This window comes from Typopeltis vanoorti, chromosome 2 (genome assembly GCF_054136105.1).
Source record: "Typopeltis vanoorti isolate ZY-2024b chromosome 2, IOZ_Tvanoo_1.0, whole genome shotgun sequence".
NCBI lineage: Eukaryota > Metazoa > Arthropoda > Arachnida > Uropygi > Thelyphonidae > Typopeltis > Typopeltis vanoorti.
Window position 1 is genome coordinate 71,323,177 of NC_143550.1, and position 16,692 is coordinate 71,339,868.

The 16,692-nt window shown below is 36.4% G+C and overlaps 1 protein-coding gene across 1 annotated transcript in view; it reads right to left on the minus strand.

The window, feature by feature from the left end:
• kug (FAT atypical cadherin kugelei) overlaps window positions 1-16,692 on the minus strand; it is a 599,114-nt gene that overhangs the window by 193,053 nt on the left and 389,369 nt on the right. The window contains exon 23 of the mRNA XM_090401756.1: window positions 11,564-11,701. Coding sequence (XP_090257882.1) covers window positions 11,564-11,701 — 138 coding nt within the window. The remainder of the gene's footprint in view (window positions 1-11,563; window positions 11,702-16,692) is intronic.

Genomic DNA, 16,692 nt, shown 5'->3' on the forward strand with positions numbered 1-16,692 from the left:
AAAACTACAACCCCCACTATTTTGTCCAAGTAAAAAGTCTATTCAAATCTTCCTGAAGGGAATTAACATCAGCAGTGCTACTTATAATTCTTCCCAACTTTGCATCATCAGCAAACAACTGAAGCTTCCCAGTCAGTCCACATGATATATCGTTTACAAAGAAGTTAAACAGCAGGGTCCCAAGAACAGAACCCTGGGGCACGCCACTGGTTACCCTCCTTTTTTGCTCCATCATACTCAACCTGCTGGTATCATTCAGAGAGCCAATCTCTGATCCATATAACCAATATACTATCTATTCCCATTCTCTGCAGCATGTACACCAACTTATCATATGGTAATCTATCAAATGCTTTTGCAAAGTCTAAGAATATCACTGTGTATGATTCTTCCTTATCTAACACACTTGTCACTTATTATAAAATGCAAGTAAATTACTAAATCAGGACCTACCTTTTACAAATCCATGCTGACTGTCATAATGAATGCTATGTTCATCAACCCAATTTTGTATTCTATTCCTTACCAATCTCTCCAACACCTTGATCACAACTGTTTTCTAGGTGTTATACAGACTGGCCTATAGTTGAAAAAAAAAAGTAGTTAATGTAGCAGAAAAATTCTCTTCAGTTAACCTTGGCCTGACCAGCCAATCTCCTCTCATACTGCAGCTTTTCTTTCTTTACCATGCTCGTGACCTTTCTAGCCTGCACTTTATACTCTTCGTGGATCTGATCACCACCAAATGTCTTGTACCTCCTCCATAACATTTTCTTTTCCAGCACAGCTTGCTTGATTTTACACTGTTGATCCATTTCACTCCTCTATTTACTCGCCTAACCCTTCGTATGCAGTCATACATTGCTTTTGTCAGATACTGCCTTGTGAATTTCCATGCATTGTCAACATCTTTTCTGCTCAGCTCAACCCAACATACTGATGCTAACTGACTACAGAACTTCCTATAATCACCTGCTTTATATACTTCCTCATGTATCCATTTTTTGGCAGTGACCTTTTCTTGTTTCATCACTTCCCAAACAAGCACCTTATGATCACTCTCACCAACCGGTAACAGTGTCAACACTATGTTGATACAAGTATACTCGTATGACGCTTACCGCAGGCAACGAGATTACTGTACTGACCTTGAAGAAGTGAAAATGCTTGGCTTGTGGAGCTAGCATCAAAACTGTGTATTCTCATAGATCGTATATGCTCTGCACAAGCCAACTACGAGTATACTCATATGATGCTTACCACCGGCAACGAGATTACCGTTCTGACCTTGAAGAAGTGAAATTGCTCGGTGTATGGGAACAGACTATTCCGAAGTAGCGTGGCAGCGAACGTGTTAAGATACTTATCTCTCAGAAATTCCAAAAACTCGCTCTCCTTGTTCTCATACTATTTCCTCCTTCCAGTCTATATTCATGTAATTAAAGTTTTCCATCGGGATCAGCTTCTTTTTACATGCCCAACTAATTTGCCTAAACATTTCACAATCAGTATTCTCTGCATTCCCTGGCCTATAACAGCATCCTATCAGATATACTAACCTGTTTATTTCAACTTCACACCACACAGATTCAAAATCTGTGCATGTACTATCAACTTCCACACTTTGAAGACACAATTCCTCTGCAGTCATTAACAGTATTTCCCCCCTTCCCTTTTCACATCTCCATCCTTCCATAAAATTATATATCCTTCTAATTCTATTCTTGCCATCACATCCTTCTCAGATAATCAAGTTTCACTTATGCCAATTATTTTTGGGCATAATGTATCATCAATGCAACAAACTCAGCTCTCGTTTCGAATACTCCTTACATTTGTGTAAAACATAACAATCCCTGTGTGTTTGAGGCCATTCTACCAGCACCAACATTCTCTATTCTAACTGCAATACTATACATCTCTTCTCTCTTCAGTTTGACCACTCCTGTTTCCCTGATCCTGACTGCGATTTCCATTCCTACCTGTCTCATCCTCACCTTTATGCATTCCATCATCTTGTGCTACTGCAATCACATCTTTGACCTTATATCTATCTTCCACCTGCTGTACAATCTGTTGATTTATGTTATCCTGTTTCACAGGTAAACTCTGATCCTTTGCTACATTAACTTCTTGACACTGTGCCTTCTCAGAAAACAATAGCCTTTCTAAATGTCCAACACCAAACCCATTCAAATGTAATCCATCAGCTTTATACCATTCCAACTTCCCTTCAAATTCACTCCAAAGATTTACAAATTGAATCCCCTTGCCTCACACAACTCAGCCATCTTACTATATTATCTCTCCTCTCCTTCTCGATTCACTGTTATCATATCTGGGCAATATGCCTATGACTTTCCCAACAACACTACTCTTCTTTACCTGATGGAACAACTTCAAGTTTCTATCAACATTTTTTTTCTCCCCATTTGTGCCCATGACTACCAATAAATTTGATGCCTGGTATTTCCTTTTCTGCAACACATTTGTCACAGTTATTTGCTTCATTGTTCCACCAGGTAAGCATGTTTTGTGCACTTTATTAGTAATCACACCTCTAATGATTGAGTCCTCATACAATGATATATGACTATCCTTTGACTCTTTCTTTATAATATCCCTCTCCTTCAGCCAATCTCTCCTTTAGATGCTTAATATTGTCTTCCAGATGTTTCCTTTCACTTTTCATTTTCATTAATCACACCTCTAATGATTGAGTCCTCATACAATGATATATGACTATCCTTTGACTCTTTCTTTATAATATCCCTCTCCTTCAGCCAATCTCTCCTTTAGATGCTTAATATTGTCTTCCAGATGTTTCCTTTCACTTTTCATTTTCATTAACTCCTGCCGAAGCTCTTCTACTGTGGTCCCGACATTTGTTCCCGTTTCTAATTGCTCTAATATATTCAGACACTTTTCATACATTAATGCTTTTCTTGTTTATCCAAAAGTACACAAATCTTTCATATTTTTAGTGCATACATATAGCAGTTTTCGCAATGCATCCACTACGAAAAATCCCAAGCAGAGCCAGACTTTTGTACAGAAGTCTTCTGTGCTGTTGATGTACATTTCTTTATGGAAGCCATCTTTAGAAGCTGAAGCAGTACAACAAACAAGTAGCAAAACACAATATAAACAAACAAAAAAAAATTCAACAGCAACATTACTGAAGGACACTTGTATCCAAACCGAAAAAAAATGCAGCACAATTTGCAACAAAAAGCCCCACTATATACTAATTAAAAACACTATTTTTTAGCACAGCTCAAATCTACTGCTACAGTCACTTGACTCTAGCGACAATCTCAAATTTTGTATTCTTTCCACTACTGTGAAATTCTATCAGAGTTGAGACTTATATTAAAGAGCTGAGTCAAAGGCAGTGCCAGTTTCCTTTCACATTTCTGCAAAATGTGGGTGATATCCATCTAATCCCACAGCTGTATTTACACTGAGATTCTGCAAAAACCTAAGGACTTCCAATCAATCTACCTCTGTTCCCACATCAGTATCTGTCACATATGTTAAAGCAGCAACCTCACTAGGATGATATACCCTTGCAAAGTGGTCACTCAGTAACTCAACTATTTTGTGTGCTTCTGTCTCCTAAACATAAAGTTAATCTTCCATAGTCATTCTTCCTCTTACTTGCTACATAATAAAAAAAACTCTTTGGGATTTCCTTTGGCCTGCTCAGTTCTATTCTTCTCATAATTTGATTTTGCCTTCTTGTCATGATGGTCACCTTTCTTGCCTGACCCTTGTACTATTCGTGAGTTTGCTGGTCACCCTTTTTCTTATATACCCTCCACAATATTTTCTTTTCTGTAGCTCATGCTTAATGACATTATGCATGAGCTACAGAAATCCATCCATCTAACTCCTACCTGATTAAGCCTCCATACCTTAGGTATAGAATTTATGTTGCTTCCTCTAGATGCCCCATGAACTACTAACATCCTTTTCCCTTGCAGGGTTTTATGCCATGGCACAGCTTCAAGCTTCCTCCTAAGCTTGTTATAACCACATCCCCTGTAATTCCACATATATCCATTCTTGACAGAATATTTCTCATGTTTATAATTTCCCAAGTCAAGACCACATGGTCACTTTCCCCCATCGGAGGTAATGTGGTCACCTTGGTTATGGGTAATTCTTCTGATCCTATGACCAGGTCCAATACTCTTGTACTTCAAGTTCCTTCCATCACATGCTGCCTCAAATAATTATCTCTCAGTGGGTGTATAAATTTCATTTCTTTCCTGCAATGTGATCTCTCTCTTCCTTCCAATCTATATCACCATAGTTGAAATCCCCCATAATAATCACTTGACCTACATTAATTTGCTGATGCATGTCTCCCAGATCATCCCCCAAACTCCCTCGCTCATAGCAGCAACCAACTGCATATTTTGTATTTTGTCTTAATCCCCCACACCAGACCGCCTGAAATGGACAACTACCCTCCCACCTATCTCCTATTCTTTTTGGCTCAATTCATTTTCTAATATCAGCAGTATCCTCCCTCCATCCTATCTTCTCTACTTTCCCTGAAAATATTAAATCGATCACATTCTATCCCTGTAACTACATCATCTTGCTATTAGCCAAGTCTCACTGATGCCTATAACTTTTGGTTGCACTAACCAATGTCAAAAATTTTCTCCTCTTGTTCTCCCTCTTTTTTTGGTTGGCATTAGGCTATAGAAACTGTAGAAAGGAGTCAACCACCTTTACTTTTTGAATTGACTACCCTATTTCAATATTTTTGCTTCAGAGACTAGATTCTGCACTTGTTGGTCATTCTCACATTTACTTGCGTCATGGTTGCCTTCTCACACAATCACCTATATCCACCCTAATTGCTTAAGCTTTCCTGAATTTGTGCTTCAGCAATGCTCAGTGAACAACTCTCTCTCTCTCTCTAGACACCTAACACCAAAACCATTTATGTGCAGTCTGACAACATTATATAAATCCTTCTTTCCATCAAACTCAGACCATAGATCTACAAACCCTACATCCTTCCTTCTGCACCCATGCATACTGATTTGTTTACTATCTGATATCTCTAGTTTTAATGGCAGCAAAACAGCTGTGACAGAAATGAATAGCATGAGTAGAATGCTTGGAGGAGAGAGAGAGAGAGAGAGAGAAAGAGAGAGAACAAGTGGAAGGTATGAATAAAGATTTGTTGATATATTAATCTCATGGTATGGAGTAATGTTTCTGGAATGAGAATTAAAAATTAAGTGTATAACAAACAGCTGATTAAGCATAAAACTACTGTATATAATATAAAAAATAAGTAAAATGTATATGAGAATTTTAGTGAAAATTTTATATGGCAAATATAAAAGTTTTATATAGCAAATAATTTATAATAGATGTGGTGAAAATGTAAATAACTTATTATTGCATAGTAGATAAACATGTAACAATTACCAATATTACAATTTTCTAAATGTGTTGCATTTGTAATATCACATGTCACTATTAATAAAGGTGCTATTATGATGTATACCATTACATACCATCCAAAAAAAAAAAAGAAAAAAGAAAAAAAAAAGGCACTCTGTGGGTGATGATACAAGTCATTTGGGTTGGTGTTTACACCATGAATGTTGGTGAAGTGAATGTGGAAAAATATTTTCTTTTGTAAGATTTTTTGAGAGAAATTGGTTATTTAATTTAACTGCAGTGACACTGTATTTATTCAGGTTTACTCCTATGCCAATATTACAAAAGGTGATGAGGAAACGAGCAGTGGAACATGCAGTGAGCACCCAGTTCTCATGCATAATGTAGCATCAACAGTGCCCCTCACATACCATTACACAACGTTCCTCCAGGCATGAACTGATAGCAAAGATGTCAAAGAGATTGTACCAGCTGATCAGAAAGTCTCCTAAATGCATAACTGTCTGGTTCAGTCCCACATACTATCTGGCAGCCAGACCCTCAAAGATGAAGGAGGTACTGGATCTTTACAATATGTTTGGCATGCATGCCCGTGGACTGGATGTTGAAAAAATGGGGAGGAGAGAAACTGGAATCCAGGCTCCAAGAACAAACATAACAATAACCTCTTCAAATCCCCAATAAGCAACACCTTGAAAAGCAACATCTTTGGATAAATTGCCTTGAATTTATCCAAAGATGCTATATATTGTGCATCACCAGCCCATAGTGGCCTTTTGTGATCTAGATTACAGAGGACTTTTTAATATGCCATTTTTTTCACAGGTCAAACCCATTTTCACACCACCTTGCTTATTATAAAAAGGTCAAAGAAAACTGAAATGAGCTGTTATAATTTCAGGAATGCATCGCTTATAAAAGTTTCTAAATCGACCAAATGGTCTAATGTCAAATGGTGTCCATGAAACCATTGTGTGTTGGAGAGAAGATAAAGTGTTTCTATCTAAATACCAGAGCAGAGAACTCTGGCAATAACCATTTTCTCCAATATTTTACAAAGATATTTGGTCAGAGTAATAGATTGGTAATTGTTCATTTGAGTTGGATATTTTCTTGGTTTTTGGGATGATAATGAAAAATTGACTTATGCCATGAATCTGGATGCACCTCTTCAGTAAGTATTCTGTTGTATATTAAAAGTATGAGATCCAGAGAAAACGGTGGAAGATGTTTATCATCTCATAACAGATGCATTCAGGTCCAACTGCACAGTCATGAACGAGTTGTGTTCTATTTAGTTCCTCCTTAATGAATGGTAGTCCATTTGTAGAAAAGTTGAATCACTGTTCTTTCAATATTAAAAATTCAGAAGAATGGGAAGCTGCTGATGAAATTCTAGCAAAGCTTTGGCCTAATGTGTCTGTTATTGCTTTGGGCTCAACAACTACACATTCATTGTGTGGGATAAAATCCAAAAAATGAAGGATGAGTATAGATCACACGCTTCTATACCTATCCTTCATTTTTATGGATAAGTATAGAAGAGTGTCTTCTATACTCATCCTTCATTTTTTGGATTTTATCCCATACAATTTTCACACTGCTTGTATGATTAATAAATGATATTAATCATATCTAAGAATTTTTTTTTTGACTCTGATGTTTAACATAATCTGCTTTGGCACCAAGCATGTTTAAAAGCTGTGAGGTTTGATGTAATAGGATATCTCCAATGTATACATCGATTTTTTTTTTTCTTAGCACTCAGGTTGTGCGCTATTGAGTATAAGATGCCATATGCTAGTGGTCATACACAGGTGATGAAATTCTTCTCACATTTCAAGACATTTACAAAACATCCATAACTAAAGTAGGATTCACATCCATAGCTTATTACTTGGATAGTGGATATTAACTAATCAGCCAAACAGGCAGGCTGATATGGTTTTGGTTGTTTTCAATTATGGATGAAACAACTAAAGGCTATGAGACCAGGATATTAATATCAGTTAATCATGTGCATTCTTCTTGCTAATTTGCGATTTTGTAGGACAAAGCAGATATGGATATGACTGCTTGCATAATTGGAAGTATGGAATCCTAGCTGAATCTCTGACTGGAATATAGTTGACTTACTCATTTTTAAAATTATAAATAAACCAATTAGTGAGAAGTATAGAGAACTTTCCCATTAAAATACACTTGAGAAAAGATATTATGAACCAGCAATGTTCAGATTGAACAGGAGTTAAAAAGATTAGCTTTTTACTTTAAAACAAATAGTCAAAAAATCTTTAGAACATAGGAAGAATTACTAAGTTCTGTTGATAGTGAAAAGAAAAATGACAAAGTGCCTGAGAAAATATGTTCACAAAGATAATTTGAATTGAACTACATAATAGGGCAGGATTTTACATGATCTTGATTGTTAAATAAAAGTCTATATAGTGAAAAGTTAAGAACAATGATAATGAGCCTGTTGTTAAAACCTGCAATACTATGCTCAATTATTTTACAAGTTTTCAAGACTCTTTAACCACATTAAGTAAGTACTAACAAAGATGGCATAAAAATCAGCAATAAAAAGATGCAGAAAAGAAAGCATGAACCACATTCTGAATACTTATCCTACAAAAGAGGTTGGTCCCATACAGAGGCACAATTCTCAAAGAAGTTAATTATTGCTATTATGCAAGGAGTCATGAGGGAGAGCTCCCTTTACAGATCTAAATACCTATCGCATCCCTCTACTTGAACATATTCAGAGGTATTCTCAATATCTAACAGCAGTTCATTCCACACACGCATATATTATGAGAACCTGAACCTCATTCGTCTTAACTGCACCCTTGGTTTACTATCTAGTGATGACCCAGAGAGATCTCCCCCACCTTCCATAAGCTGCAAATCCTATTTGTATTTAAAATGTAAAATCTCCTTAGTAACTTGTATATTTCTATCATATCTCTTCCTCCCCCACTATTTCTCAAACTCTGAAGACCACATTCCTTTAATCTGTGCTTATATGTTCAATTCCATAGGTTGGTTATCATCTTGAAAATTCAGACATTAGAAATAGGGAAATAAATAGTAGAATAAGGATGATGTGGTGGGGAGCCAACTGAAATTTATACAGAACAAGAGCAAAATCACCCAAAGTACAAACTAATATTATATGTAAATGTGTTTCACACCAACTGTCTAGAAAGGAGATAGTTGGTTAAAGATTGAAGCCAAAAAAGATATGCATAGGAAGATCAGGAAAATAAATATATGGTATCAATATCAATATATGGTATCAATATGGTATCAGTATCAGACCACACTTGGATTATTGTTCTCAGATTTGGTCCCCAGGATTTGAAGGGGATAAATTAACTGTGGAAAAGATACAAAGACGGATGACAAAGATGGTCTCAGGACTGTACAAGGATAGTTATGAGAATCGGCTGAGGGAATGTGGACTGCAGAGTTTGGCGGATAGAAGAAGGAGAGGTGATATGATTGGGACTTTTAAACTGTTGAGAGGTGGTTACAGGGTAAACACTGGGGAGTTCTTTCACTTGGTTGAACAGCGGGAAGGAGTGATGACAAGAGGCCATCCCTGGAAGTTACGAAAGGAAACTGTGAGCAAGAGGGTGAGGAGTGGTTTCTTTGCATGGAGGGTGGTTGAGCCATGGAATGCATTACCTGATAGAGTGGTGAGGGTGAGAACGGTCAGTGAATTTAAGGAGTGGTATGACAGACTTTGTGTTTCTTAGGGGGGAACCTCCCCTCGATGAGTCTTGACAGACTTTATGTTCTTAGGAAGGACCTCCCACGATGAGTCTTTTGATTCCATGGAGGCCTGAATAATAATAATAATAATAATAATAATAATAATAATATCAGAACCATATTATTATTACTACCATTCAGAATTTCCATAAAGTCACAAGACTCAGAATCTATCATACCATTCTTTAAATTCATTTAGGGTCTTCACTTTTCACCACCCGCTCAGGCAATGTATTCAATGGTCTTACCACCCTCTGGAGGGGAAAAAAAAAAAGCACTTCTCATCCTTTTACTCACAATTTCCTTTTGTGACTTCCACTTATTCTAGCATACAAACATATCTTTCCAGTGTCAAATCCTATAGATACCTCTCAACAGTTTAAATGTCTCAATCATATAACCCCTTCATCTTCTGTCTACCAAAGTCTGCAGCTAACATGTCCTCAGTCTATCTTCATAACCAACATTGTACAGGACTGATATAATTTTTGCTATCTGCCTTTGTATCCTTTCTAAGATTCTACTTCATCCTCTTGAAATAGCAGTGATCAGACTGAGCACAGTAATCCAGATGTGGTCTGATCAAGGTTTTATACAATGGTATAACTACTCATTTATCTCTGTTGGTCAACAGAGTGAGTAGCAATCCTCTGGGCTACCTTCATCATCTTTGCAATATGTCCTCCCCTAAACTTCAAATTTTGATTGACTACCATGTGATCACATGATCACTTGTTTCCTCCCCATTCTTGTAGTTTACTTCCAACCAAAGAGTATCCATTTTCAAATAAGTGTATTCCAAATATCAAGACTTTACATTTAGTTGCACTACATTGTTATCCTTATTCACTTGCCCACCTCTCCAGCTTATATACATTTTCATAAAGGACCAAAACATTGGCACTATTACTAATAACATTTCCAAGCTTCACATCATCTGAAAGCAACTGAATATATCCTTGCAATCCTGTGGCAACATCATTGACAAAAAGGTTAAACAGTAAAGGTACTAATACCCTCTGAAACTTCTCTTGTGACCTTCCTTTTTCTTTGATACTGCTTACCCAGTATATACACAATTCTCTGATATCTATCAGACAGGAAATTTTCAATCTGCTTCACTAACTTGATAAGTAAACTCATACATTGTAACTTAAATATCAACTTATCATGTGGATTCCTGTCCAATACCTTTTCAAAATAAAATTGAACATTGAAAATGAAATTTATTAGCGCTGAAGATGTAGTATAAATGAAAACACAATACAATAGATACAGCAAGTATTTAGAGCAATACAAGTGATAATAATAGATAGTAAAAAAGAAACACTACATATGTTATAAAAAATATCCTACAATTATTTTTCAAGTGGTAATATAGAAATTGATAGTTAAAGAAAAGACTTAGGAATAAAGAAAAGAAAATGGAAATAGATTAGAAGGAACTGTACACTGCGTGTAACCAAGGGCTATAGCCATATTGGTCACTATGAAAATACAAATGTAGGTGATACAGTCACTAAAACATTGAATGACTGTATCCATGAGGGCACACATATGTCTCAGTTATATTCTGCATGTATATGTGTGCCCTCATAGATACATAATTAATATTAATAAGCTAGGGAGTTACAGTCCAGAGCAGGGTCTTTGGTTTCTTTTCACACGAAGTGCAGGAAGCAGTTTGCAGCTAAGTATTACACAGGACCAAACCTCATGATAATGATGCAAATAGAAGCTTTCTGATCAGCTGGTGAATAATCTTACTTTGCTGCTTACTCTACCAGGTAATGCCTAGAGGAAGTCTTAGTATCATAAACAAGTTGGACTTTTGAGGCTATGCTTGGACACCTATATGGTAATAATGTCTAGAAGCCCTTCACCTCTGCTCTACATAAGTTTTCAGCACTATTATTATTATTATTATTAAATGACACCTCCAGGGAGTCCAAAGACTTATCGAAGGAGGGCACTTACTCTACAATTCTCTGTCTCCACCACTCAATACACCAACTACAAAGAACCACATCTGCACCAACGCCATCTACTGCCAACCACCACTAGTATTTTCACAGACAACCACAAACATCCATGCCCATGGCAGGATTTGAACCCACAGCCTATGGCTAGAGAGCAGATACACTAACCACTCGGCCAACCAGGCCTATTTCAACTATGTTAACAGATTCCCCTCTTTTTCTATAAAGCACTTCTTGTCTACTTATACAGTGTTATAGATTTTGTGAACTCCAATGTATTGATTTAATATTAAAAAACAACATTATTATTAATGCATTTAATAATAATTAAGCCAAACAATAAATCATAACATTTATAACAACATTACTAATACCTTTTCTCTATCTAGTTCTGCAAAAAGAGATATATAACCAGTTTCAGGATCTATATTAAATTGCTTGTGACGATCTCCTCCAGTGATAGAAAAAACAAGGTGAGCATTAGGTTCACTATCAGCATCACTTGCTACCACCTAAAAAACAATATATATATTTTTAACAAAGTCATATTATTTTCACTTTCATGAGACTTGCATAAAGAGCAATAACAGTACACATACAAATTATAATAAAAAATGTTTTTCTTACATAAAATAATAATAATACTATTATTATAGTATAATGTTCCATGGAGTCAGTAGACTCATGGAACATTATACTATAAAGTCATTAAGCTCAAGCTTAATGATGATATTCATCCATTTACTCTCCTGACTCTAGGTATGCAAATCTGCCATTACCTTCCTCAAACACTCCTTAACCAATTCCCATGTGCTATCAACATCCAGCCCTTGCAGTTTTACATGTCATGATACTGATCCAAGCAATCTCCTAAGTTTGTCATCTTACAAGCCCTGTAATTCCACATATATAGTCACCTCCCAAGTCAAGACCATATGATCACTCTCACCAATTGGTGGCAATGTGGTCATATTCATTATAGACAAATTCTCAGATTCAATTACTAGATTGAGCACTCTCGAACCCTTAGTATATTCCATCACATGCTGTCTCAGGTAATTATCCCTTAATGTATAAATTCCATTTCCTTCCTCCCATGTGTCCTCTCCTCCCTCCAATCTATGTTCACATAGTTGAAATCCCCCACAAAGGGGTAGAATTTGTTGCCTTAAGCAATATGTTGCGACCTCAGATTGTAGGAATTAGTGAGACCAAGCTATCAGAATCAGACCTACTAACTGGTATCGAGTGTCATGGGTAGAGTATTTTTAGGAAGGATAGAGTAGATAGGAGAGGAGGGGGCATGCTGCTAATGATATTGGACGATTTAAATCCAGTTAGAGTTGAGACCTATGAATATAGCAATAATACTACTAACAATATTTCATGTGGCAGTGAGTTTGAAGCAATCTGGTGTGAGGTGGAATCTAACAAGACAAATTACATAGTGGGGTGTTGTTACAGATCTGGTGGATTAGTTGCTGGTGATGAAGAAATGCATCACCATATAGAAAAGGTGAGTGCAAAAAGAGTAATCATAATGGGAGACTTTAATTATCCAAATATTGATTGGGTAGCAGTAGAATCTCATGAGAAGAATGAAAATGCATTTATTCAGCTGCTGCGGGACAACTTTCTCAAGCAGCAAGTGACAGAAGGAACTTGAGGTCAAAGAGTCTAAAATTTGATTATAGTGTCAGAGGGCGTTTCAGTTAAAGAAAACTATTCTGCCTCCAATTGGTGACAGTGATCATGCGGTACTCATTTGGGAAGTGACTAAGTTTACGAATGTTCCATTTAGAAAAGGTTACAAGCTGAACTACAAAGCAGGAAATTATGACCAACTGAGGAGTATACTGAGTTCAGTGGAATGGGATCAGTTGCTGGATGGAAAGAATATCGACAGTGCATGGGAAGCATTTAAACAATACTTAAATGATGTGATATCAGAATGTGTCCTGAGAGTTCGAAGAATAAATAGAGTAGGAATCAAATGGATGTGTAATCTTATTAAGCAAAAGATTCGTAAGAAAAGGACGATGTGGAAGGAATACCATTTGCATAAGGATGACGTCCGTTATGAACATTATAAGCAGTAGCCTAGAATAATCACAACTGTTGTATGGAAAGCAAAGTCTGATTATGAAAAGAAACTGGCTCTGCATGCTAAAGACAACCCACAAGAATTCTATCAATATGCTTCAAGCAAAAGAAAGAATGAATATGAAACAATAACTCTTCTAAATCCAGATGGTGTATGGATTACATATGCAGTTAATGAGTGCTCATTTCATTAAAGCTATCAACCTGGTGAACACAACATTCAGCTGACTGTTACCTCTTCACTAGATGAAGAAATGCAGGTGTGTGTGAGGCTGAGGTATTAGAGCTGTTGCACCAACTGCATAATTTAAAAGAATTCACCTATTCTTAATTATATAATCGTCACCACCACTATCGACCAATTATGGTTGATAGTGGTCGTGAAAATTTTGGAAAAATTGGTTAGGAAAAGAAGTCAGTGTTGTTCATGCCATGCATACCATTAGCATATCCCCTTTGCTATGACTATCAATAAGTCACGGGGCAGTCTCTGAAGGTGGCAGGGATTGATTTGAGGGAGGACTGCTTCACATTTGGGCAGTTCTACATGGCCTGCTCCAAAGTGAGCTCATCCAGCAGTCTGGTGATCCTAGCACCTGAGGGGAGAACCACCATATTTTTGCGTTCTTTTTTACACTTCAATCTTTTCTTTTTTATTTCTTCATCAAATGATATATTTCGAATTTCACTTCATAATATTTCTGAAACAACATGCTTCGCTTTATTCAAACTATATATACTTTTTCTTTATTAGTTTTCATTTACTTTCGCAAACACCTTTGCGAAGCATAGGTGCTATGTTATTATATCACAAAACCAATTCAAAAAACAAAAATAACAATTTATAAAACAAAAAATGTTATATACCCAGAAGTATTATAATTTGATTATTTTTAAATAACAAATATCCATAAAGTTTGAATTCTATGTAAAAATGTCTAAAAATATAATCTGAGGTATCAAATTAAAGGCGAATTTCAACCTGAGCATGAATGTGGTGTTGGTCATGTCATTCAATGGAACCATGACTTTTAATAATTACAGGGTGTTGCTGACATGGGGTAGTTGTGCTAAATTTAAATTGTTCATTGCAATCAAAGGAATGTTTATTGGAGTCAAAATGGATTTATCATCATCAAATTCCTGCCATGTACCCTCAAGGGGTGTACAGGATATGACAGTACTACATGAAAAAATTACATCATTACTAACTTCCTATCTACAATTTTCCTCCAAATCACTCTGTTACTTGTCAAGACTCCAACACTATCAGATCTTATATTTCTATCGTCTAAGGCACTTTGTACCGTATCGATCCACCTATATCTTGGTCTTCCTCTGGGTCGTCTTCCTGCCAACCTGGCAGAGAACACTTGTTTTGCTAATCTTTCCTCTCCCATTCTATTTAAGTGACCATACCACCTGAGATTAGCTCTGCTAATGCATTCCTGGATGTTGACAATGTCAAGTTCTTTCCTAATATCTTCATTTTTAATATGATATTGCCATTGATGCCATCTGTTCACGCCTCTAATCTATCTCAGGACTCTCATATCTGCAGTCTCTAGTCTTTGGTCAGGTGTTTTACTTCTGACCCAGCTCTCAGATCCATAAGTTAAAAAAACTGGTTTGAACACTGTCTTGTATACAGCTAATTTAGTGTTCCGACTAATTTCTTTCTTATTCCATATGAATTTATTCAATTGACTTCCCACCATACCAGCTTTGCTGATTCTGTTGTCTATTTCTATATTTAATTTGCCATCTTCAGTAAAAATCGTGCCTAAGTAGCTGAAATGTTTTACTTGTTCCACAGGTTCTCCATTCACAACACAGTTGACATTTTCAATGAATCTGCCTATTTTCATTGTCTTTGTCTTTTTATTGCTGACCTTTATACCATATCTATTACAACAGCTATTCAATTTAGTCAGAGAATCTTGCAGACTTGTAGAGGATTTATTTAGAAGTATAACATCATCCGCATAAAGCAAAGAGCTGACATTAACATCTCCAATTTTGATATCAGGTTTAATACCACATTCCTTCATAATGTGATCCATATAGATAATGAATAACAGAGGGGATAATGTACATCCTTGTCTCACACCCGATTTAGCATTAAACCATCTTCCTGTACTTCCTTCAATTCTAACTGCTGACTTACAACTCAAATAAAGACTAAGTATTGCTTGATATAATGCCCCATTGACACCATATAACTGCAGCGTATTGAATAGCTTCTCTCTTGGCACCTTGTCATATGCCTTTTCCAAATCGACAAAACTTAAATACAGATCTGTGTTATATTCCCATGCTTTCTCGACTATTTGTCGTAAAGTGAAGATTTGATCCTGACAGCCTCTATTTGGCCTGAATCTAGCTTGTTCTTCACCAATCTTTTCTTCCACAATTCTTCTCAACCGTTTCTCAAGTATACTTGCATAGATCTTGCCAGGAACACTCAGTAGGGAAATACCTCTGTAATTCTCACATTCAGTTTTATTTCCCTTTTTATATATGGGTACTATGAGAGCTCTACTCCAATCATCGGGAATTCGTCCCTCTGTTCAGGCTTTCTGAACTATGAAGTGCAGCCACTGTAAGACTCTTATACCACCATACTTCAGCATTTCTGGTCTAATATCATCTACTCCTGCTGCCTTTCCACATTTCAAGCCTTTGATGGCTTTTTCTACTTCAAGTATGGATATGTAATCCTGACTGCATGCCTGGTCAGTGTTTTTTATCACTGTGCTGTCATCACTGCTTGTTTCATTTAGCAGTTTTTCAAAGTAATTACTCCATACTTCAAGGATATCTTTTTCTCCTGTTTTCATGTCACCTTTATCATTTCTAATTCCTTTTACAGCACTCTTTCCTCCATTCCTAAGCTTCTTCAACAACCTCTAGAATATTTTGCCACCTTCTTGATATTTATTTTCTATATTCTTGCCAAAGTCCTCCCATGACTTTTGTTTAGCTAGTTTTACACACTGTTTAGCTTTCTTACATTTGTCTCTGTATTCTGTAAGAGTAAAAGCTGACTTATTTGCCAGGAACTTTTGATATGCTTTCTTCTTTTCCTTCACTGCCTCTTTAACTTCCTGTGTCCACCAGGGAGTTCTGATTTTTTTATCCTGGCACACAACCTCACCACATGCCTCTCTGGCAGAATCAATCAATGTTTTCTTCAGAGTTTGCCACTGAATCTCCAAGGTTTGATTCCTGTTCTCAAACTCTTTCATTTTTTCTTCAATAATCTTTCTGTATTTTAGTCTACAGTTCACATCTGAGAGCTGCTCAACTTTTATTCGCTTTAAAACTTTCTTACATGTTATTCTTTTCAATGCGAAATTCAATTTTATCCTGCTCAAGACTAAATAGTGATCACTTCCAA